General features: G+C 47.8%; 1 protein-coding gene across 3 annotated transcripts in view; it reads right to left on the bottom strand.

Moving 5' to 3' along the window:
* LOC120897704 (myosin-I heavy chain) overlaps positions 1–22,815 on the bottom strand; it is a 39,724-nt gene extending 16,909 nt beyond the window's left edge. The window contains exons 1-4 of one of the 3 annotated variants that reach the window (XM_040302748.1): positions 22,034–22,815; positions 21,112–21,916; positions 7,423–7,538; positions 4,896–4,958 (exon numbers count right to left, since the gene is read on the bottom strand). In XM_040302748.1, the coding sequence (XP_040158682.1) occupies positions 4,896–4,958; positions 7,423–7,538; positions 21,112–21,136 (204 nt within the window). In that variant the 5' untranslated portion in view covers positions 21,137–21,916; positions 22,034–22,815. The remainder of the gene's footprint in view (positions 1–4,895; positions 4,959–7,422; positions 7,539–21,111; positions 21,917–22,033) is intronic. The other 2 variants (XM_040302750.1, XM_040302749.1) reach the window with 2 other exon arrangements.
* Between the last annotated feature and the right edge of the window lie 3 nt (positions 22,816–22,818).

The following is a 22,818-nucleotide window of genomic DNA, read 5'->3' as shown; positions in this document are numbered from 1 at the left end:
ATGACGCCACCGGGGTGGTGTGTACGATCGAGCGCGACCGGTCAGTAGTAAAACGGAAGCATCGCTCCAAACGCGCGCGCGATTGCCTTATGCGTAAGGCTTTAGGGCGATAGCGTGAATCACACACTATCGCGTTTGAAGATTGTTTACCGGCATTGGGGTTGAGAGGAGGGTTAATGCGTGACTCTTGCGATCTTGGCTTTTGCTAACGCACGTGGCCGCACGGTTACAATAAAGTTTTATTGAGCAGCTGATTTTCAGCAATTCAGCCCAATCCAATCGACAATTGTCGGCACAATTAGCGCCGCCAATAATGTCGCACTGCCACCGGAAGGGCACACTGAGGAAGATAATAATAAGTGAAATAAAGTCGCTTGTGTAAATCATACGAAGCTTACTGGCTTGCAACGCGGTGACACACTGCTTTAGGGAACGAAAATCAAGAACTTGATTGGTGTGTGCGAAGCAAGTCTTATCTCGGACAACAGTGAATACACGCCCCCAATATCTTAATGCTTGCGGTCGCACCAATGTTGTCTATGATATAGATAATTGCATCCCTTACGCTTGCAAATCGTAATGCAAATTAGGCCCGTCGTTAATTCGTTCGTCGATGGCGTGGGAAATTCTGTCACGTAGTGGCCTGTATTTGGTGCATACAGGCTCCTAGTGTGCGCGATGTGGTGTTTGCTTTTCCGCGGACATTCTTATCCGGACCGGGTAATTAAAGGTTATGGTGGTGGTAGCAACTGCAACGACGTTTACTGCACAACGAGTGCTCCGCAATGTTTAGTTTAGCCCATGGAAGGATCTCAGAAGCGGTAAAGTTGTCTCGAACGGCAGAGTGTAATCTACAGAGTCCGTGGGAAAAACAACCCCCAATGAACGCGTTTAGAAACGTGTGTAATTAGCCGCAGGTAAGAACGGCGGTGATCATGCTTACCTACTGCTGACTGGATTGAAAGGTGATCTTGGACGACAGTGTGGTGGGAAAGCACAATTACATCCTATTTCACGAAGGATTTTTCCCAGCATAATAAAGATGTAAATTTTTGGATGACATTGTAAAATAATGTGAAATGTAGCGCTTGTTGCTGGGTCGTATAATCGAGAAGTTTGTAGGTAATATATATTATTCGAGTATTTCTTGCCTTTTCCGAGAAATTTTTTTTGAACTTGAATTTGATAAAAGTTTAACCCGATGCAAGAGATGTTTCGGTCATCGGTAAGCGATAGATTATACAAGGAATTAAAATAATGGAGATTGTTGGTATTATCCAACAACTTTTTTTGTGGATCTTCTCTTGGACTTTGACAATTGGATGAAAAAAATACAGATGTCAGCCATTATTTTGAACATTCGCAACACATTTTTATTTAAAAGATGAAAGTGTGATAGAAACAATGGAGAAATGTGAAAGCAGATTAAAGTATAAAAACCAGAGTGTTTAATTGATGGTGCAAAGCTTTCGACATTTTAGCATAACAAGTTCTGAACCGGATAAACAAGTAACGCCCCAGCATCTCACATGAAAGTAATCTCTCACAACTAATATTTCGTGTTTTTTTGGGGTGTCACACACACGCACACACGCATAACCGGGTTTGACGGTGATAGATGGCACACATTGGATGGAAAGTAAAATCTCGCACGAAAATGAAAGTTTAATCCTCCCGAAAACCGCCCGGGATAGCTGCTAAAGCCCGACTTTCGGTGTGCCGGTACACTTGTAGGAAGTGGCACAGTGCTTCTTCCTGTGCCCCTCACCGATGTTGCGAAAGTAAACAAAACACAGGCCCAAAGTTTCACCCTGCCCAGTTAGATTCAGCGAGCAAAAAAAGCCGATTCCCACTTACACGTGCAAATAATGTATCCCAATTTTGTTCGGACACACATCTGTGTCGTCCGGCCGAGCTGCCGGGGAAGCAGCGGCACATGGGGATCATAATCATCGATAACTACGGTAATGAGGTAAAGTCAGGGGTTCAGGCTTAAGCCACCCTGATAACGGTGCACGGCTGCGGGAATTTCGGGCGCACGAAAGCGTGCCGTTTTTGCCTCAATTATGCGCGATAGCATTATTCGGCGGACGGGAAACGATGGTACCCCTTGTCGAGTACGCTGTACGCAGTAGAGAGAGAGATAGAGAAAATCAAAACTGGGTGCACAATCGGCCTCTCCCAAAGGTGGGCCTTTTTCGTTGTGTCCTCCTCATCGTGGATCGATTGAATTTCGAGACGAGTGTTTGCAAGTTTGATTGGAAAATGTAGTGCATTGTGGGGGTTTGGCCTCGGTGGAATTCGGCCAACAAACAGGGAAATCACGAGGAGAGCAAGAGAGAGACATTCAACCGTCCAAACCGTCCAGCCGGCAAATGCCTGCGGGTCCGCTGCTACCGGGCATTTGACCGGGCGTGTGAGATAGTTCACGAGGCACGATGGAAAACAAATTTATTTACGTAATTAGTGATTCCTACCGACACGCTGCCGTACCGCACACGGATCCTTTTGCCTTCTCCTCTAGTCACTCTCAAGCTGAATGTTAGATGAAGATTCCCGCTGTACAGAGGCTTCCCAGTGCGGCCTTTCCGGCCCGCCGTCGCAAGTACGCACATGCACTTTTCCTCTGGCGACCGAGCGCGGCTCCGTTCATGCACCAGATAGTTTCGGCTTTTGGTGCGAGTTTTGCGACCCCAACGGAGCTACCAAACGGTGGGGAAGAAAACGAGTGGTTGTGATGTTTCCACTTTCTGACCTCTCTCCGTCGGTGTGCGCCAGCCACAGATATCAGCCGCAACACCGCAACGAATGTGGGTCAACTCAAGCGCAGGCCGAAAAAGCGTGCCGTGAATCGTTCGTACACCCAACGCTAAGCCACAGGCAGCCCCATCGTGGAGAATCTCCCTTTGTGCCCCCATCCAACAGCAACAAAAAAGCGGGATGTTACGAGGGAAAGAAAAACAAAATCCAGAGGAAAAAATATGGAACTGCCAGCTTTGCAACGGGGTATGGGGAGCCGGGTGCAACGGAACCCGAAAAAAAGAGGCATGCTGTATTAATCTCTTCATCCTGCGTTGATGCTGCCTCGCCGCCTAGTGGATGTGGGTTGCAGCTAGAGGTAAAAGTGAAAATGTGGGGCTGTTCGAGATCGAGTGAGAAAGAAATGGAAGGCCCAGCGGACGGTCGATGGTGGTGGTGGTGGTTGTGAGGCCGTGGTCTAAAACCGGAGAAATGCGTTTGCTATGTTGATGGAGGCGTATATTAATGGAGTTTTCCCAACAACCCACTGCACTAAAGGGAAGGTAAACGAAGTAAAACGCGTTGCATAAACTTGTGTTCCGTCGCTTGCAGCTGCCTCTCCTCCCTCGCTCACAATCTGCCGCTGGTGTTAAGCCTTTCTTATGAAATCTTTTTAGAACATCAAAAGCAGATGCTGCTGCTGCTCCCGTTGCTGTTTGCTGCCAACGCATCCAATAGAGCGCATCCATCGCTTGCGGGGCCCAGAGTCGGTTAGCTTTCCACCACTGCCTTCTTCATGTTGGTGTGGAGTGTTTCTGTGCCGTAGTGTCTTAATCGTTTTCGGTACGGTCGTTTTGCCTTTTGCTGATCGACCAAAGGGGGACGATGGGGGGAAGGCGATGGAGATCATAAAAATTGAATGATGGACTTCAATTCTGCCGCCCGCAACCGCTTACGGATTACTTAGATACGGGAAGTAGCGTAATAGGGGATTACGACGTGGTGTGGCCGATGTTCCTTTAATGTTTTGGGGGAACATAATTCAACGTCAGTTCTCCCGTGTTCATACTTCGTTCCTTGTCCGTGTCACAGCTCTTGCCGTGCCGAAGTTCCAACGCGCATGAGATCAACCCATTGGTTGGCAAACATTCCGAAATAATTGCTGATTGTGGAGGTCTTTTCCACGAAACAGGAGCGCGCGATCTCATCACTCCAGGCACGCCAATTATTTTTGGGAGGATGACATTTCAGAAATGTCATCGGATGTGTAATACTTTGTTCGCACCGATCACGTTTTTACCCACGCTCCAGGCACAATCGCGGGGTCGCCACCGGTCAGGGGGTCAGCTGGCCCGGTTCAAAGACCTCTTGCCGGCCACCAGACCAGGTTGATGAATTTATCGCGCACGAGGCGGACGAAGCACGAGACACGGGACAAAAACTCGCTCGCCACCGTGTCAGCATGTCGTAAACATTTCGGCTTACACATTCCAAACGGCCCGCGTACAACAACGCGTACGTGCATCGGGGCCGAGAGTGTGCATCTTCTAAATTTGTACCACGCTTTGGAATGAAGTTCTTTATGTTGTTGTTCTTTCTTCTCCTATGCTCCCTCTAACGCAAGCAGTTGAATGCAACAGACTAGCTTGCAGTACCAGAGTGCAGCATGTCTCCGTCACACTCGTAACAATCATCGTTTATGATCGCTACGCTCTCGATGGATGCCGTATTTCCGTGACGCCCGTTAATGCTTTCGTCGTCGCGCGAAGCATCGCCACACTCGCCCATATGCTGCACAGAACCGCGCGCAGCAAGAACTGCAGAACTGTTGCATAATCCGAGAGCGCGGTTCATCGGCCAGCCTCAGGCACACAAGCAGCTAACATTCTTCCATGAAGATCTGACTTTTCGTTTGAAGAGCTCCACACATACACAGGCGATGCTGCTGCAGCACATCAAACGACCGGCAGTATATAAAGGGAAGGCAAATTTATTGCCACCGACGTATAAATCACTTTGGTTTAATGGTTCACACCAACCTCCCTCCGCTTTGTGTACGATTGTTCCCGGGGACCAAGGGTTGGTGGGATTTATTGGACGGGACACATCATCCACGTATCGGCTCTAACCAGTACGTGGAAACAGGGGCAACTTACCTGCGTGTAGCAGTCGATCTCTTTGTACGGGTTGACGGCAATCAGTATCGAACCGGTGTACGTCTGTGAGGGAAGCAAACGATCTTTAGGTTAAGGAAAATTGGTCGAGCTGGGTGGAGCGGTAGCTTCTTTTCTGTCCGCTTTGCGCCGAGAATGCTGCAGCTATCCGTAACTCAATGCGTATGCTCGCTTTCGTTGAAACATTGCGCAACGCGAGTAACATAAACCAGAGATGAAGTTGAAGGGGGAATAACCGTCAGGGGAAAATGGGGAAACTAATTTGTCACTTTAAGTTTGAAACAACACATATCCGATCTTGTGGTGGTAAAAAAAACAGGGAGATTTAAATTGATCCTAGGTTAAACATTCTTCGTTTCTGTGGTGAATACTTTTTTAAGACACGAAACGCTCTAGACACGTGCGACGATCATGTACGCGAGAGAGCAAAGGGGGCGAACCAGCATTTCATTGTAATGTGCAACTTCAAGTTAACTCCAAAGTAGTAATTAAAATGGAGTATTCGATTAACAAACTGCCCATCCATTGCATCGCTTATTAACAAACACAAATCCATTAGCATGCATGCACTACCAATAATAAAAACAAATGTTGCATCAACTCCACTCAAGAATCAACGAAAGTTTGTTTGATTGTGTCGGGATGTGTGTGAGTGTGTGCTGTGCATTTAACTTTGTTTATGCATTTCTGTAACCTTCTCCCTTTTCGTTACATGCGTACTAGAAAGGAATGCGGGTGCCGGGCTAAACCCTCGAACAGCAGGCTTGGTGCGTGTGGGCCACCGCCAAGAAGTGAACCAATTAATGTGCTGAGACATTCAAACTTTTTAGGGCGTAAATTAGTGTCGCGTGGGCATCAAATCAGCCTGTCGTAGAGCTCCAGCCGTCCGCCGACCAGGACGCCCCAGTAGCGTTGGCGGTGCTTTATGTGACACGCGGCTTTACTTGTGTAGCGTTGTGCTGCTCCCTTTCTTTATTGTTAAGCGTGCTGCTGTTACTGCTGGCCTTTGGTTGCAGGGTTTATCGGGCTGCCCGATATAAAAGGGCACGTGCGTTTAGTTATGTTGCGCCTTGCGGGCTAACAATGTTATCCAAGTGAGGGGCTGTTGAAGAGCTCCCACGCACAAATACAGTAAAGAAAGATAGTAAGTTTTCGGTCATCAGCTTGTTTGGACAGACAGCGGAATTGGAATCGATGAGTCAACCGCCCATTCTCAGAAATAAATCATAAAGAAGGGCAAACGAATCTCAACCATTGGCAACCACTGCGATGGAGGCTTATCATTCCACCGCGACTGCAGTTCGCCGGAGGGGAATTTCCAACACTTCCCGACCAGTAGACGTAAAGCTCTTTTTAACGGTATCCTATTCCCCACCAGTTTCGCTAAAGCTCCGAACTGCTGATTCATGCGGCAAGCGAGCGGTGATGATTCATCGACCGTTTGTCGATCGTGTCGTGATGCTGGATGCGTCGTGATTTTCTGCCGCGATCGCAGAGCAGGACCCGAAGCAAAAACCCGTGATTGACGACCGGTTTATGGCCAGGCGTTTGTGCGCTCAATACACCGTTTTGATCCGGTCGGAATTTTGGAGGCTCAATAATTGGGGGACGAGATAGAAGAAAAACACATTTAACCCAAATGTACAGACCATCTTAAGCACTTTGGTACGAATATTTAACACTCTCGAAGGGCTTTTAGTGGTGAAGCCTATTTTGGTTTTTATTCGAGAAAAAGATAATCGATTCTCGCGAGCGAATGTTGTCAATAAAACTGAGCAGCTGAGATAAATTCCTGTCTGATGATTCATTGCTGGAACAAAATATCCATCTTCCAAGGAATCTTCCCAGAAACTGCATTCTTTTAATCTACACCACAAGAAATGAAAAAAAAAACTAGGAATTTGATGAACTGAAAATGAGCTAAACAGAACGGAAAAGGAAAGCATCTTCCCTTCAGAAGGCGTCTTTACGGCTTTTATGCGTCTGGAGGAGAGTTTATTTTACATACTTCTCCTCTCCCAGAGCTCTCGGCTCAGATGCGTATCATGTAACAGCTCACCGAAACCGAACCGTAGCACACTCAGCAGAAGAAGAAACCCGTGCACAGCCAGAGATGCGTAAAATGTGTTTTATATTTATTGCACCATCGTATCCCAACCGATCCTCTTGGGCCGCCCAAACACGAAACACTGAAAACAATTAGGTACGGTCGTGTATTTGTTTTCAAATTATGAAACCACTCTTGTGATGAGGAGGGGTTTTGTTTAATGCGATGAGAAGAATGAGGAACGAAATGATGAGAAGGCATAAGAAAGAGAGATACATGGTTCTCACACAAAGTTTGACGAATTACTACCCGGACAAACGGTTTTACGATCAGTGTTGGTTCCGTCCGAAGCGGAGGGCGGTTTTGCTTTACATACGCTCTGTTTTGGTTACACTTAAAAGAACGCTTTTGAAGCATAGATTAGGTCGTGTGATTGATAGTTTCAGTTTTGGAAAAGGATACGTAAATTTGGTCTCGCTCGTAGCGCACTTTCAGGTTGCGGTTGATGCCATTCTCGTCAATGTCCGATATGCAGGTCATATCGGGGACGCCCTTGTCCGGTGTGGAACCGATGCGGCCTGAAATGAGAAGAATAAAAGCCAGCACATGGTTAGAGCATTTGATATATTATGAATATTACAAAAAAGTAACTAAAAATTGGAATAAAATATATAATACAAAAATGACGGCGACAAAAACAATCGGTTAGAATGGAAATCTCTGCCAACAGAATCGACCACAGGGGCCTATCATCTCGAGTAGAGCGCTAGAACTCGTGTGTGCCCAACCACGTGGGCATCGACCTCACGCCGTAAAGGTAAGCGGCACCGTATTTCATACACCGTTTCACCACCCCTTCGATGCACTGGACCGAGCCGTACCGAGACATCGAGCAGTGGGTTCGCTTTTTCTTTCCATTTTGCACATCATAAGCAGCGGTGCGGCGATGGTGCACCAAAAAGAGCACATCGTCCGGCCGTTGTTATTGCTGCAGTCATGCCTCACCGGCTGGTCGATGCTACCTACCCAGTCAGTCCGGAGGGTATTCCCTCCCCCTTCCCCTGGTTTGCGTTCTTCCCGCAAGAACCAGTTCCGGACAATTCGGTGCGATTCTATCGTCGCTCCTCCTCCAGCAAACCCAAAGCAACAACCAAGCTCAAAGACAGGGGCGCAACAGTCGACACGCAAAAGCTTGGAAGCAAGCGAAATGGCTGGTTCATTCGCATCTATTTCTGCCGTTTGCTAGGTTTATAAAAATAGCACCACCACCACCACCACCAACACCACACCGCCACCACGAAGAATTGGCGATTCATCCGAAACATGAATGGAAGATGCAAGAACTGCAAGTACTCGTCCCTTCCACGCAGACGACGACGGATGAGGGAATTCTTTCCCTTTTCCCTTTTTTGCCTTTGTTTTTTGTTGGTTTGCCTCAGACAGGTTCTTCTGGCGGTGGCTTGCCGCTGTGTGTTGCTGCTGTTCAATCATGCCAGACAAAAGGCGACTTCTTGTGTTTAACCACAACAGCGCTAAGAGCTAGTGGGGGCTTCCGTTGTACAGCGGAAGTACTTGACGGTGCAGTGGTTGGGACGGTTGAGACAGTATGGCACAGTATGGAACGTGCGGATTGCAAATGAAAAAGACCTCTAGCCATATCGCCGGGATAGCACCACCTGTCGTCTAGACATGACAGATTGATTTTGCGGCTCTTGATCTGTGCGACAGTGGAAAATGGAGAAGAAGTTTGCGTTATAACAAAAATCCCTGGAAATGGTGCATTGGAGTGACGGGACACTCGTTTGTTTTGAGCTGGACAGATTGTGTGTTTCATGTCGATGAGGAGAGAGGAAATGTTGGCTTTAATGTTCACGTGCTTACGACAAATTAACCATTAACAAGGTGCATTATCCCGAGGATTAAGCTTGTACTTAACGCCTCCAATCGCGGCACCGTAAAATCCCAAACCATTTCCCAAGCCGAATATCGCCACAACAACACAACACTAACGAGAGTCTCATTAATCTCGTATTGTATCGCGGACACCGTGCCAACGGAACAAAGGATCATTTAATGACCTTTCGATACGCACCCCCTCTCAGTAAAAAAACTACAAAAAAACTCCATCCCACCATTTATCAGGACGCTTTCGGTTGCGCCACGTGCGCGGGTCAGCAGGCAAGCCCTTAACGGGTCTTTAGTCAAGATAAAATTATCAACTTTTCGATGGGCTCATTCTGAGACCGAGCTGACCTCATTGGAAACGCGGTGGACTACGGCGTTTGTAAGCGTTGCCCTTGCCAGGACAACAAAGTCCGTGACGGTGCAACCTGATTTCTTGGACGACGTCATCAAGACGTCGAAGAAGGGCGGAGGACAGTCGAAAAGCGAAATCGAATTCGTTGGCATCGGGCGGCAGTTTGGCTTTTGTTCTTTCCTTTCCAACCAAATGCTGGTCAGCTGCTCAGCCGGGTGCGAGAAGGCGCGTGCTTACCGATAAACAAGACACGAACACGCCGCCACACTTGCTGCCGCCGGACGGACGGACGGACGGACAGCTGAACAACAAAACGGCTCAATATCAACGCAGCAGCAGACAGCAGACAGCAGCGGCATGTTGCGAGTTTTCGATGTGTCTGCGCCGTGTCTTGTTGCCCGTGTTCAGTTTTTTTAATGCTTCTTGACTGACGGACCTGACTGAATGGTCAAAATTGAAAGCAATGATTGATACAGCCGATCAGAGCAGGCAAAGTCCACTTGGAAACCACCCCACTCCCGTTTGCGCGAAGGGTTCTGCTACAGCGAGGTGTGGTGCGGATTTCGTGGCAGCGTGAGTAGCAGTTCAATTTTGGCGCAAAAACACTGATGTCTTTGGGGGGTTTGGGGTTTGGGCAACCAGCGTCCGGCACCAGGTTCCGGCTAAAACCTTGATCTTGGACAATGAGCGCTCGCGCCCAAGTGGTTTTGCTTTCAACAAATTGCCGTACAACCAGCGCGCCACCCTTCTCGAACGGTAGCGCGCCCCGTGTTTGCTCGATTGATGGTAGTAAGCATACGCCTGCTATGTCCCGGGCAACATTGTGGTGCAAACGTGTGTTGTTTGCCAAGCCCAGCGTGCGCGCATATACACATACATCACTCCGGGCAGGATCGATACATCGGTTGGAGCATGACCAACGCCCTCTAGACGCGTTTCGAGAAGCGTTTCGCTAATAATGCTCAGCCGTCAGCCAATCAGTACGTACGGACGTACGTCGGCGCTGCATACATTTGCCACAAACTAGCGTTCGATTGCTTTCTTCACACCACCGCAGTGGATCATGCACAGTGAATATTATTATCCTGCTGCTTGACGGTAATTCATCGCCGTGTCTCTGCGTGGTGATTGCTTCCTTCTTGCTGCGCGAGAATTACGGCAAGAATTAGATAACTACCATTTGCGGCCGGCCGCAAACCGGCCTAGACGTGTCAATCATCAGCTGTTGGGAACGCTCGCGTACAGTAACTGGGCGGTAATTTATGGTCATGATACTGCCGCAGTACACAGCACTCCACGCGGGCCCGGACAACATTCAGGGAGCAGCAAACTCAATCAAGCAAGCAAGCAATGTCGGTTGCGTTGTCAAGAACGCATGTGGAGCTTTACCGAGATAAGAATCGGTAGTAATCGCGTACAGTTCACGGCACGACACTGGAATATATCCCGCAACGGGAGGTCTTGAGACGTTTGCAAAAATCTGGAATTTAGACCAACTTTTTGTGTTGCCTCGGTCGTCACGCTTCGTGTAAGCCCCGTGCCGGACCAGCGCGGGCCGCGAGCTAATGACAGACGGGGACGCCCCGGGAGCTGAGACCAGCCTTCCCCCGGTTGCTATCACGGTACGGGAATTAATTGGCCGCTAATCAGCAGTGGGGAGGAGGGGGGGGGTGCATATGACATCCGACGCCGGTCGTGTGTACCGGTCAGGCGATTAGATTCAATTACGTGACATAAATTGATACAAACTGATCCATAAATAGTAACGGGCGCGTATTTTCTGGCCACCCGGTGGGGCTACGCTTGTCTATCTTTCGCTCTTTTTTGTGGTCGGTAGGTCACACAAATCTCCTGCCCCGTTTGATACCGAACCAAGCGAGGGTCGCCCCGGACGACGCCAAGCTGCGCCGAAGAAAAATGAGCCCAGGGACGGAAAGTGACCGTTCTGGCGAAAGGTGCTGACACCTGGAGCGGTGCCCGGTTTGACAGTTTTAGCAGCATAATTTAGAACGTAAAATATGGTTGCGTTTCGGTGCGATTGGCACGGTACACGCAGGATCTATGCTAAGGCTTCGGTTGGCAAAGTATCGGTACACATGCAAAAGTAATAAATTGGCTGGCTCTTTTTTTCTCTCTCTCTCTCTCACGCGCTTTCGCTAAATTTCAAATTGAATACCCAGCCAGCCAACAGAACAGATTGAAACGGTCAATAAAGTTGCAATAAAGCCCGGTGTGGATGATGAATTTTGCAACCTTCGTTTGATGCTTCATTTTTTTTTTCATTCGTATTGTAATCGATCAGCATAAAGCAGCAGCATTAAAATGATTATCGTGAGCGAAACTTCTCATTGATCACACAGTATGGTGCCCATTCCTGTCAGCGAAGGAAATCAACGTTCAATGGGCTTTGGTCGATCGTTTGATGCACTTCACATCAAGTCGGGCACACTATCAACGGACGTTGTCAAGCATAGCGAAATCACTGATATGGTTCGGTTCAGTGGTTGTGCAAGGCGGGCTAGCATGAATCGCTCACTCGTCATTGCATTCATGCGATTAAATGTAGTGAACTTAAATCGATTCTTTCAACTCTGTTGCATTGATTTGATTTTGTACATTAAAATGCTATAAATAGCGCAAAACATCAGCTTCATCTAAGATTAGGCAACAAAACATGAAAATTATATTAACCTTAACATTTTTATGGGTCGTTTATGGCAGCTTGCCGTCCACTGGAACGAACGCGCAGTCGTGCATAGAGCAATTGCCACCATTGCATGCCGCTTATCGAAGTCATAAATTAGGAATCTGATCAAACTGTTCGCAGCGGGACGGGAAGTGGTAATTATTATTCTCACCAGCAATCGTACCGCAAATGACAGATTAGCTTCTGCCTCGTTTGCCTAGTTTGCTTTCTCTATCGTGGTGGAGCACTTGGGTGGGTGAGTAAATGCCCCCATACACAATGTCGATGTTTGACCAGGCTCTAGTAGCTGTCGTCGATTGTCTGGCTGTGGAAATGTTTTTAAATTTCAGTTCCGCATCACGCACGCTACATTCAGAACGTTGTTGATTGTGTGTGTGCGTGTGTGTCCGTTATCTTCCAAGACCTTGGCTGGAAGCGTCGGTCAGAAGTGGCGACAACTAAAGGCGAACCGGTCGGAGCAGATGGTTATGTCGTCTTGGTCGAGATTATGTCGATACAGCTGAATACAACGACACACGAGCATGATATTTCAGTTTGCCAAACATTCCTTCTCGTAAGGAGCTGGACGGAAGAGAATAGAGACCCGAGAAGGTCGTTTTGTGTTTGTGTGTGGTGTTGATCGAAAAGACCTTTACCCACTATCACTTTGCATGTTGATGAACCTGTTTGGTCTACCAGTGCACAACCAGTGTTGGGTTGATGTCTCAGGGCGAGCTCATCCCCTAACCTTGGCTCATTGGGCAGCTGATTGTACGATAAATAGTGTCCGTGAACTTTTGTGCTAGTTGAAATGGACAACTATCCGCGTACCTTACTCATAATATGCTCTGTTCGCGCGTACAATGTTGCCTTATTTCCGGATTTAAATGTGACCGTACCTTTACCATACACGTCGAGCATTCCTTTGGTCTGTTTCCTTCCCGGACAGGCTTTTCTATGACCAATCGGCACCAATCGACAGTAAGGGTTTCGAAATGGCAAGCCCCTTTTTCCAGTTATCCTTTCACCGTGCGATTGCTTTGCCCCAAGCACACGCTGTAAAAGGTTGGTTTCCTTTTGTTTTTTTGCCACTTCAGTTCTCGCGTATCGCTTTGTTTGCGAACGAGCGAATGGTGCTATTGGCTGAGCTTTAACGTTGTTCTTGCTCAGGCGCCATTTGAACAATTCGTCCAACACAATGATGCCTTTCTCTATTGATGGGAATTATTAATTCGATTCAATTAAAATAAAGTGGAACGTACATAAGTTTATGCTGCACAGGGAGCAGCAAATAGATTTCTTTCCTACGAATGATTTAACATATCTATCAGTTCGGGGCTGTGTTTGCGTCCAACAGCAAAGTGAAATAACAACCGATCGACCGAGAATGTGTTTACCATATGGTGGAAACTGTCGTGTTGTGGGCCACTGTTTGTATATGTGACACACCACACTACCACAAACAGCCATCCGATCCAAAAGCGAATCGTCATTTGCGAGCAGAGCACAACCAACCAACCCTAACCACAACACCAATGGATTCGACTCCATATCTTATTTGTTCTCCATTTTTTTTAACAACCCCTTCTGAGGAGCTGTTCGTCTTGTGTGTGTTCCCCCGCTCCAGCCAAGAAGACGACCAATACTATGTGTGTGTGTGTGTGTGTCTGTGTACTCAGCACTATTTCGCGATTGTGATGAGTCAGCGGCTATGAGTGCATCGCCTTCGTGTGGCCATACACCGGCCATATTACACCACACCATTCGCACCAAGTGGTGAACGAAAAGGTGTCACACATAATTTACGTAACCAGGATTTGTCCGGCATGTGTCGTCGTGGTCGTCGTCGTCGCTGGTTGTTCCGGAACTACCCGGAGTTTCCCACCAAAGAGTGGGTATAGGGGGTTTTGACATTCAGAGGTGTGCTTTTCTTTCGTTTCGTTCACGGTTGCTTGGTTGTGCATGTAATCTTTGCGAGGCACACCGGTGTGTTGGCACTGGTATTTGGGCCACGGTAGGAGCTAATGGGTCTTTCCTCCCGCATGATGATTTGTTTCGATGAGGCGTTGATTTTTAAATTAAGCAATTTCTCCCTTTTGACTAGCGGTGTTTGTGTTTGTGCTGTGTGCTACTGTGCCGAGTGTGTGTGTGTGTTAATTAACCGAAGGGTAAATCAATGTTGTACCCGCGGCGTACCGGCGAGAAATAGGAACAGGAGGTCTCACTAATTGATTGCCAGTGTCGGTGTGTGTACGTGTGTGTAGTCTCGGACAGGCCAGAAAAAACAATGCTTACCAGGTGTACTTATTTAATATGATTAGATTAGTGCAAATGGACTGAAAGTTGGACGGCACCAGTAAACAACCCACTTCACTTAGCGAACTACGACGAAAAATGAGTGATGTTTTGATTGATTGTGAAATACATTAACGCTAGATGGTTGATAATCTTCAAGAGTTTATTTTGCAGCTCATAAAAGTCAACAGTAAACGAGTTAATAAAGCTTTCAAAACCAGTTAAAAGCTCTCGATGATAATGGGTAGCAAAACAAACTTTTGAATAATAAATTACCGCATTTATTTTAAAGAGTATTTCCTTCGCCTCAACTACTCCATCCAAGATATCAAGAAGATCGAACAAAAAGCCAATATGTCTGACGGACACGATTCCCTTCCAATTAGGGACAAATTTTAGCACACTTCAGTAGTAAATCAACGACAACGATCGCTACCGTGCTCATGGTCCGCGAGTAAAAACACAGTCATCATAATGTGTCCGTGGTGGCCACCAAGAACTCGTAGCAGTGAACGTGGCGAGGCGTGGTCCCAACAACACCCAACAGGCCTGGGGACTACCGGAGCTCGGACCCGGTGAAGGGAATATGAGCAAACAGCAAATTTTTGACTCGATTGAAAGTAATTAAAAACGTTTGCCTGTTCCACTTGCTACCGGTGGGTTGGTTGGGCTTACCACCGCCCCGCGTGCGGTTCAATCGTTCTCCAATTCCAGATTCTTTCACCCTGCCCCCTCCCGCTCGGTAAACAGACAACCGGGGGGAGCAATTGGCCCCGACTATCCTCCCGGGGGGGGAGGCCAAGGGTGCACCGTGTAACTGATAAAGCATAACACAACACCACCAACACCTTTGGGGCGGAATATATCTTAGAACCCCGTCGCCCCTTCAGGCACTAGGGGACACGCGCCAGTGCCTGCGAAATCTGACAACTTCTTATCTAGCAACCGAACACTCCTACACAAACACACATGAGACCGCATGCTGAACCACCGCGGGCGACGATTTCGTGTGGGTGAATCGAATGGAACCAGTTGCACATATTGCTCCATAGGAAGAAGGAGAGGTTGGCCGGCAGGGGTGCCCTTTCCTTCTCAGAAGCCGATTGGTTAAGTGTTAAGCGCGTTTTTTTACCGGGCGTAATTAAAGCTCCAGTTTGTCGTTAAATCGTGTTTAACCGGCTTTGGGATAACCGGGGCTGGTCAGAACAGCGCGCCAAACCCCGTAGACCAGACGGCGAACCCAAGCCTCCCCAGATTAGTGGGAGCGTGTGCGTTCGAAGAGAGCAGTTTAATATTTCAATCATTGGGTCCCTTGGGTCGCTGATGATAACGCCGGCGAGAGCTGGGCCAGAGTGGTTGGACAGGCTATAATTTACGGCTTCATTATTGCCGCGGTATCGACACTTGACGCCCTGACAGACCGTGAAAAGGTTCGCCTCCAGATCTCTCCCCACTCGTTTAATTGAGCAGTTGATTTTTGTAGCTTTAACCAACTGCTCTCGCCTAACGAGAACACGCCGGGGCTTAAGTTTGCGCCCAATTAATTATGCCATAAATTTGCAAACCACTCACGTGGCCACGGCAGACGTGTAGACGGCCGGAATGTCGGAATGGGGGTGGTGTTCTTCTGGTCCCTCGAAAGCGGAAGTGCTCGAGCCACCCGTTCCGTGTTTTCGCCGAGCACGGAGAAATGGTTTGATCACGATTCCACGACCTCGTCAGCAGTTGAGCAGTGCCAACTGCCGTCGCGTATGTTTGCGTCCTGGGGTGGCATAATAACGTTGGCCGCGACCAGGGACAGCCAAATACTGGGTGGGAGAAAACTGCAACTGACGGTGCAACATTGTAGCGAATGCGACTTGTCGGGGTCAAACAGAAAACGGCCGCGCATGTCCCGCCCCCCCCCCCAGCTGGGGTGGAACATAAAAATGTGCATTTGTTAGAGACGAAAAAAATAACTGCCCCCTTAACTGTATCGGGCTGTAGCAATGTGTCGTACACATGCGGTCACAGCTAGATAAAGGATACGGGTAAGAACCTTCACCAATGGCGAACAAAAACATGTCAGCAGTGTGACCGGTGTCCGGAGGGGGTAGTAGTATCCGTATTGGGCACCGTTCGTGGGCCCAATTTCGAGCCAACCGTGTGGTCAGTTCCATTTTGCCCTACGTGTGCTGTTTTGCCACAGCCTGTCAATTCTATAAATCATGGCTGAACAATTGGCAGCGGCTGCTGCTTCAAGATATTCGCGATGGAATGTCGCGTGTGTGAGAATTGTTTGCGTCTGTCGCTGTGCCGCGTTATGATAGGCGGCATGTAATTTTAACCACACACACACACACACACACTTGTCACCTTCGCACGGTGTGCGGTGCCCTGCGGCTCATTTGTGCCGTTGTACCTTCGGGCAGCCGCCAAACAAAAGGATATTTTGTTATTTCGCTAGGCACCAACAGTCGACGACATTCTTTGACAGAAGCCCAATAAAGGCGACCCCCCACACATACCACAGCGTCCACAACCAGGGCCAATTAACAACCAACCGCTGGGTAGCACCCGTAGGTAACAACAACAATTGCCATAATCGTTAGTGTAATGGCGCGTTTGTTATCTTTCCGATTGAGTCGCGTGCAACCCGAGAGAGCAAGAGTGCAAATGAATTATGGAGACAGCTGCATTATGGTTTATTATTGCTTTTATTGAAACCGATCGCCTTATCGGCACCGTGTCCATCAGACACGCCGTCAACCAGTGGCAGCCGTTCTTTATTGCAGAGATAGTTTTATGCTGCAATGGCCGATACTCTATTGCCGTTTGTCGCATGAGGGATCGGCGATCAATGCTATCGGCGTCGGAATCTGTCGTCTGATAATGGTGGGAATCTCCACTGACCTTGGGGAATGCCTTGGGAGGGACTGTTCGAACGCTGCTTCGGTTATGAGTCAGACGCTAGGGAGTTGAGTACATCGTTGCTTAGCATTTAGGTTGCTTAGCAACTCTATTCTCCCAGATTGTGTAATTTTAACAGACTCTATTGATGAGTCATATAGACAATTTTCTGAGGGAAATTCCAGATAAGTCATTGTAGAAGAGCATGCCTATACATAATGATAACATATTGTTATCTTGCTATCTTTGTTTTACCCTGTAAACCGGGTCAGATTTTAATGTTAACGGCATTATTCAAAAATCGCAAATTTTAGCAACCCAGCTGTCACAAATAATGACAGCTATTGAGAAACATCTCGCAAGTTTTGAATAATGCGCTGTTCACATTGAAAACAGTGAATGCTCGGTGTTAGTAATCTCAGGTGAAACTTTTTTTCCATTCAGTAGGAGCGGTTTAAAAGCAGTTTTGCGCACATGTTGTTTGAATTTAAAAAGTACAATACATTTTATTTTTATCTTTTTTGTTAATGTTTGTAGTTATTTCACTAAAAAATCAAGTGAAAAATATGATTGGAATTCAAAAATCTCAACAAAATGTTATTTGTTTCATTTACAAATGTAATAGATGTATTTTCCCTATCTCTCTCTCTCTTCCAACACATCAAATATGATTTCGCCAGAGATTACGCTATAAATCTGTCATGATTGGTTTCATTGGGCTTTTGCTCACCACTGCATTCAGCTTTTCTTCCATTCTCCATCTGTTGTCGTCCTGTCGGTCTATCTCAGCCGATAACAAAAAAAAGATATGCCATGACAGGGAGATAAACCTCTACACAGACACAAATACATGCACACGAATGCACCAGGCACCAGTGCTTACAGCTCCCGTTGTTAGCACGTCCCTGCCCTCTTCTCTTATCTGTCCCATTTTATTCCATTCTACGTCACACCCTGCTGATTAAGCGTCTGGTAAAAAAGGATATTCTCTGCTTCATTCTTTGCTTTGAATGCCTCCAGCAGAATAAAAAAAAATAGAAATACAACAATTTCTTTCTTAATCCCTTGCGAAGTAAAAGAAGAATCGCCCACATTGTTTACATTCTCTGTGCTCGGTGGAGGTCGGGCGTTGCTAGCAACCTGAACTGAATGATGAAGCAAAATCGAGCAGGAAGAAAGGCAGCTTTCCAAACTTAATCCACCCGCATCGGTCCGTTTTTCCAGCCTCGTCGTCGTCGTCCTCATCGTGTCTTCGTAGTATTGGTGTTTGATTCGAATGTGTTTATGTGAGCCCTTCCCAATACACACATCGGGGCCGCTTTGTTTGTGTGTTCGCTGCCCAACTTTGACAGCTGCCAGGTCGTCGCTGTATCGCGTGCATGCGCACGTGCGCTCCTCACCGTTGCACTGGCACGTGTTTGTATGTGCGCAACAAACGGTGTGAATGTATTGATGCGCTTTGATAGCTGCTTCAGCACCAAAAAAGGACTAACCGTACAGTGGTGTTTGTGTGTGCGTGCGCGCAGCATGATGAAACAGATCGGCAACAAGAAGAAGAAGAAGAAGAAGAATCTTTTCTCATAATATCTTGCCATCGCGACACAGACCAGCTGCTTCTGTTTTTCGGCCGACAAATGTGGACCTGCACCCGAGACCGAGTGCATATGATATGATGGGAGGGACTGCTTTCGGTACAAATCCTTTCAGCTGCCGCTCTGCTGCGGCCAATGTCTGTGCACAACGTCTGCTTATTTGTTCTCGTTGCGCTTAATTTAGTATTGCCTTTCTGCGTCGCCCAAGAACAATCCGTTTCCCGAGAGCCCGTCTAGGGTGGGATACGCAAGCGAGGAACAGTGGGAGGAAGAGGGAAGAGGCAATCAAAAACATTGCACTCGTCGATGCACTTTGCACGCAAATTTATTATTTCCGGCCGTGTGGCTTGTTTGTTTGTTCCGCTCAGCTCTCCCCGGTCGATGATGCTCTTCGCTGCAATCTCTCGCGATGCGTTGAAGGCAACGAACGGAGCCGCGAAGTGTATATTTATTTATTAAGCCCATCGCCGCAGTCTAAGAACTGCATCGGTTGGCAAGTCGAAGTCCGATCACATTGTAGAACTTGATTCTCTTGATGGGCTCAAAACTGTTCAAACTTCACTGAAGGGGCACTCGAAACGACCGATGCGTTTCATATTTGACGCATACACACACATCCGTCCGGAAGTGAGGAAGCGCTACCGAGTCATTTAAATACATATATTATACCTTTCTTTCTTTGTGCTTTGTTTCGAGTGTACGGTCCCTTTTTCTGTGTGTGCCTCGGACACCCAAACCGCGTGTAGCTATAGCCTCCATCGGATCCCAACAAAAAGGTACCCAAATCCTCCAGAGGGTCAATCGTTCGTTCGGGAAAGGGGTGATATTGTGTCCATTCGAACGCTCCGTTGCGGATGTACGACCCGCAAAAGGATGTGTTTAATTCAATTTTTGATGCGTTACGGAGCCAATGGATCCCAGCGGAAGTTTGTTTAGTTGGTGTGTGTAGAATCAAGGAGGTAAAAAGGAGAATTGGGTGTTTTTTTACATACCTTTAAACAAAAGTATCAAATTACTGTTGGCTTATATATTGTACCGAAACAGCAGTAGTCGAACAAACGTAACCATATTTCGTGGGGGAAAAGCGTTTGTGTTAATCAAAATATTGATATGAAAAGCTAAGACAAAAAACCCCTTAATGTTGATGGTTTGTTGAGGAAATAACGAACTTCAAGTTGCTAAAAAGCCCTCGGAAAACAATAAGACCAAATCAAAAGTCCACCCATTTCCCAAAACGCGCCCGTGCATTTTCGTTGGCCAATCATTTTTATGGTTCCGTTTCCGAACCAGTCGACGATAAGGTGCCGCCCCGTGTGTTCAGCTGTGGCCAGTAGCACCAAAGTGGTGTAAATTAATTGATGATTATTTTCGTCCCTTTTGGCGCAGTTTGCTGTTTTCTGTTTGCTTTGCTGTTCTAAATTCTAGCAGTCCTCATTCCCCGCCTTTTTAGGAGTTTTTACTCCTTTCGGTGCCGATGAATAAATCAGAAAAACTGTTCACCTTCCCTCGCCTTCGAAACCCATTCCCCCGGAGGGGGGGAGGACGAATCCCCCAGAAACGAGGCTCTCCCACATCCCCCACTCAAGGTCAATCTAATCAAATCGCGATGATTTACGCCTGGATACGGTCCGTGGCACTGCCCCTAAATCTCACCCAACCGTGACACCGGTGCGGTCCTCTCCGCCGTGTGCGTAAGTGCGAATCGCCAGACTTCCGGGCGGCTCCTGTACTCCTGGCCAGCGCCCACATTCCTCGGTAAAGGGGAAACCGAGCTTCTTCAATCGCGAAAAAGCAGCAGCAGAGAGTTCGATATGATCGCGTGGTAGTATAAAAAAAAGAGATGTGCATCAAACACAGCAGGAAAATTTCGGACCCAACCCGTTTTCCGTTCTGCCGAATGTCTGACGCTTGTGGAGAGATGGGCTCGAACCCTCACGTGAGGTGGGCACACGGTGCCGCGAAGTAGAAGCGAGATAACACACACCCCAGAACCATTGGGGGGGATGGTGTTACGCGCAGAATGGAAAAAAACAGGGAAAACTAGGGACGAAATTGATACGGGAAAAACGCACAGGCTTTAGGTGTATAAGTGTGCCGCACCAGTGTGTATGCTGCTTTACTTTACTGGGTGTGTTAGACGGTTTTTTGGTGTTGTTGGTGTTGACCCTATATCTAGAATATTTAACGTTCTTTCTGACTTTCGTCACGAATGTTTGTCCATTTCGTGTGCCCTTTTTACGGTGCTTCGAACAAAGCAAGTATTTTAATCTCGGACAAAACACTTAATTTTAATTCCAATGTCGGGTGCATGTTAGTGTAATGCACGTTAATTTAATTATCTTCCTCTTCATTACGGTTTACGTTTAATTAAGCATTAAAGGAAAAAATATAAATACAAAAAAAGTTTGCGTATATGCGCGATAGTACCATACCTTCGAGAAATACTGGAACGGTCATGTTTGTATGCGTGTGTATTGCAGCGACACGGGAAGAAACGTTGGGTGTGGAACAGATTTTCCCAAGGGGATGGTGGGACGCTGTGTTGCTGCCCTCTGGCTAGTGAGCAACTGTCGCCAAACGAAACGATGCGCCTATTGTTTTTCTTTCAATCGGATAATACGAAAGGGATGTTCGATACACAAACACACACACACACACACGCGAACTAGGGCCCTGTGTGCGCCAGCGACAGATTTCCACGCTCCCTGTGTATTGGTGAGTTTTTCTGTTTTGCCTACAAGGATGGACAAGGATGTCTGGCACACGGTGGTTGGGTGGTTGGTGCCCGCCGCCCCGATCCTGGACGCGAGCCAGCACCCGTGCAGGGGTGCGCACACGAAACCCTGCCCACTGCTCACCACACACTACCGTCGCGCTCGTCGCCCTCGCCCCTTCACTATCGGGCACGCACCGCAGCAACGGCACACTGACGCGCACACACAGCAGGGACACACATTTTGGGTGGCAGCGGAGCACACACACACACAAACACTTACACCACACACACAAACACCCTCAAGGAGCATAAAACGATGGTGCCCGAGCCCAATGTGCCCTGCCCTACATCTGCACGGGTCGGATCACAGAGGCGAATTTTGCTTGTTTGCACTTGCCCAAAAGGACGAGCAAATTTTCACACCAACCTGCTCATATAACACACACACACACGCACTCACTATCACACAGAAGCACAAACACACACACTCTAGCGTTGAATTTTCACCACTGTAAAATTCACTGCAACCAAATACAAACAAAAAAAAGGCTTGTTATATTTGCCACCCCTAGGGAAGGGCCCGGTTTTTGCGGGCAACTATCCTTGCTCACAACACTTTGCACCCGCCACAAACCTACTCTGGTTCGCCGTATGTTGCGTTACTTTGGCACTTTGTGCGTTGCTACGAAACGGGCTGGCGAGTGTGTTCGGGCTGTGCGCCTGCCCTGCTTTGCGCCTACAGATTCAACATTTTCTTCGCTTTTCTTATCAAACGGCAAACTTCCGCTGTCGCAACTGCACGCGCATTCCGTTTCGCTTCCTCCCAACCCCGGATTCGGGTACAGTGGAGGACGGCCGCAACACAAAACAGCCAGGACGCGCTAGCATAAATGCGCGAAGCGTTCGCTCGAGAGACAATGCGAAAAATGTGTGCAAAGAATGTCACCTACGGCGGCTGCAATAGGCGGGTGTAGTGCGGGTCATCCTTCCTTCTCCGTTTCTGCCGTAACTGAAGGGTGCGGTTGACGCAGAACTTCCTTTTTCTACACCGTATCCCTAGCCTCACCCCTATTACTGGTGTCTTCACTTTCTTTGGTATGGATTTTTGTTGTCTTCCTTTTCAAACGATGCACTTTCTTGTGGCTGCTTTGCAACACTTACACGCGGGCACACGTTTGTATGCCGATGGATGGCACAAGATACAACGGTCAATTCTTTTGAGCTAATACAATCTGAAGTAGTAACACTAAATGCACACACAGAGCCGTTCTTATGTTGGTACCGTACCGTTTGAATGTTTCAGAGTTCAGGGTGCCAGCAGAAAGAAGCGAGCGTGCGGGTAGCGGATGTAGTTTTTGCCGGAACGACGACACGCACGTCCGCACGCTTCGAGGGGTCACAGAAAACACAACCGCGCACCACG

This window comes from Anopheles arabiensis, chromosome 2 (assembly GCF_016920715.1).
Source record: "Anopheles arabiensis isolate DONGOLA chromosome 2, AaraD3, whole genome shotgun sequence".
In the NCBI taxonomy this organism is placed as follows: domain Eukaryota; kingdom Metazoa; phylum Arthropoda; class Insecta; order Diptera; family Culicidae; genus Anopheles; species Anopheles arabiensis.
The sequence above is the reverse complement of the archived record's forward strand: the minus strand, read 5'-3'. Positions and strand labels throughout refer to the sequence as shown.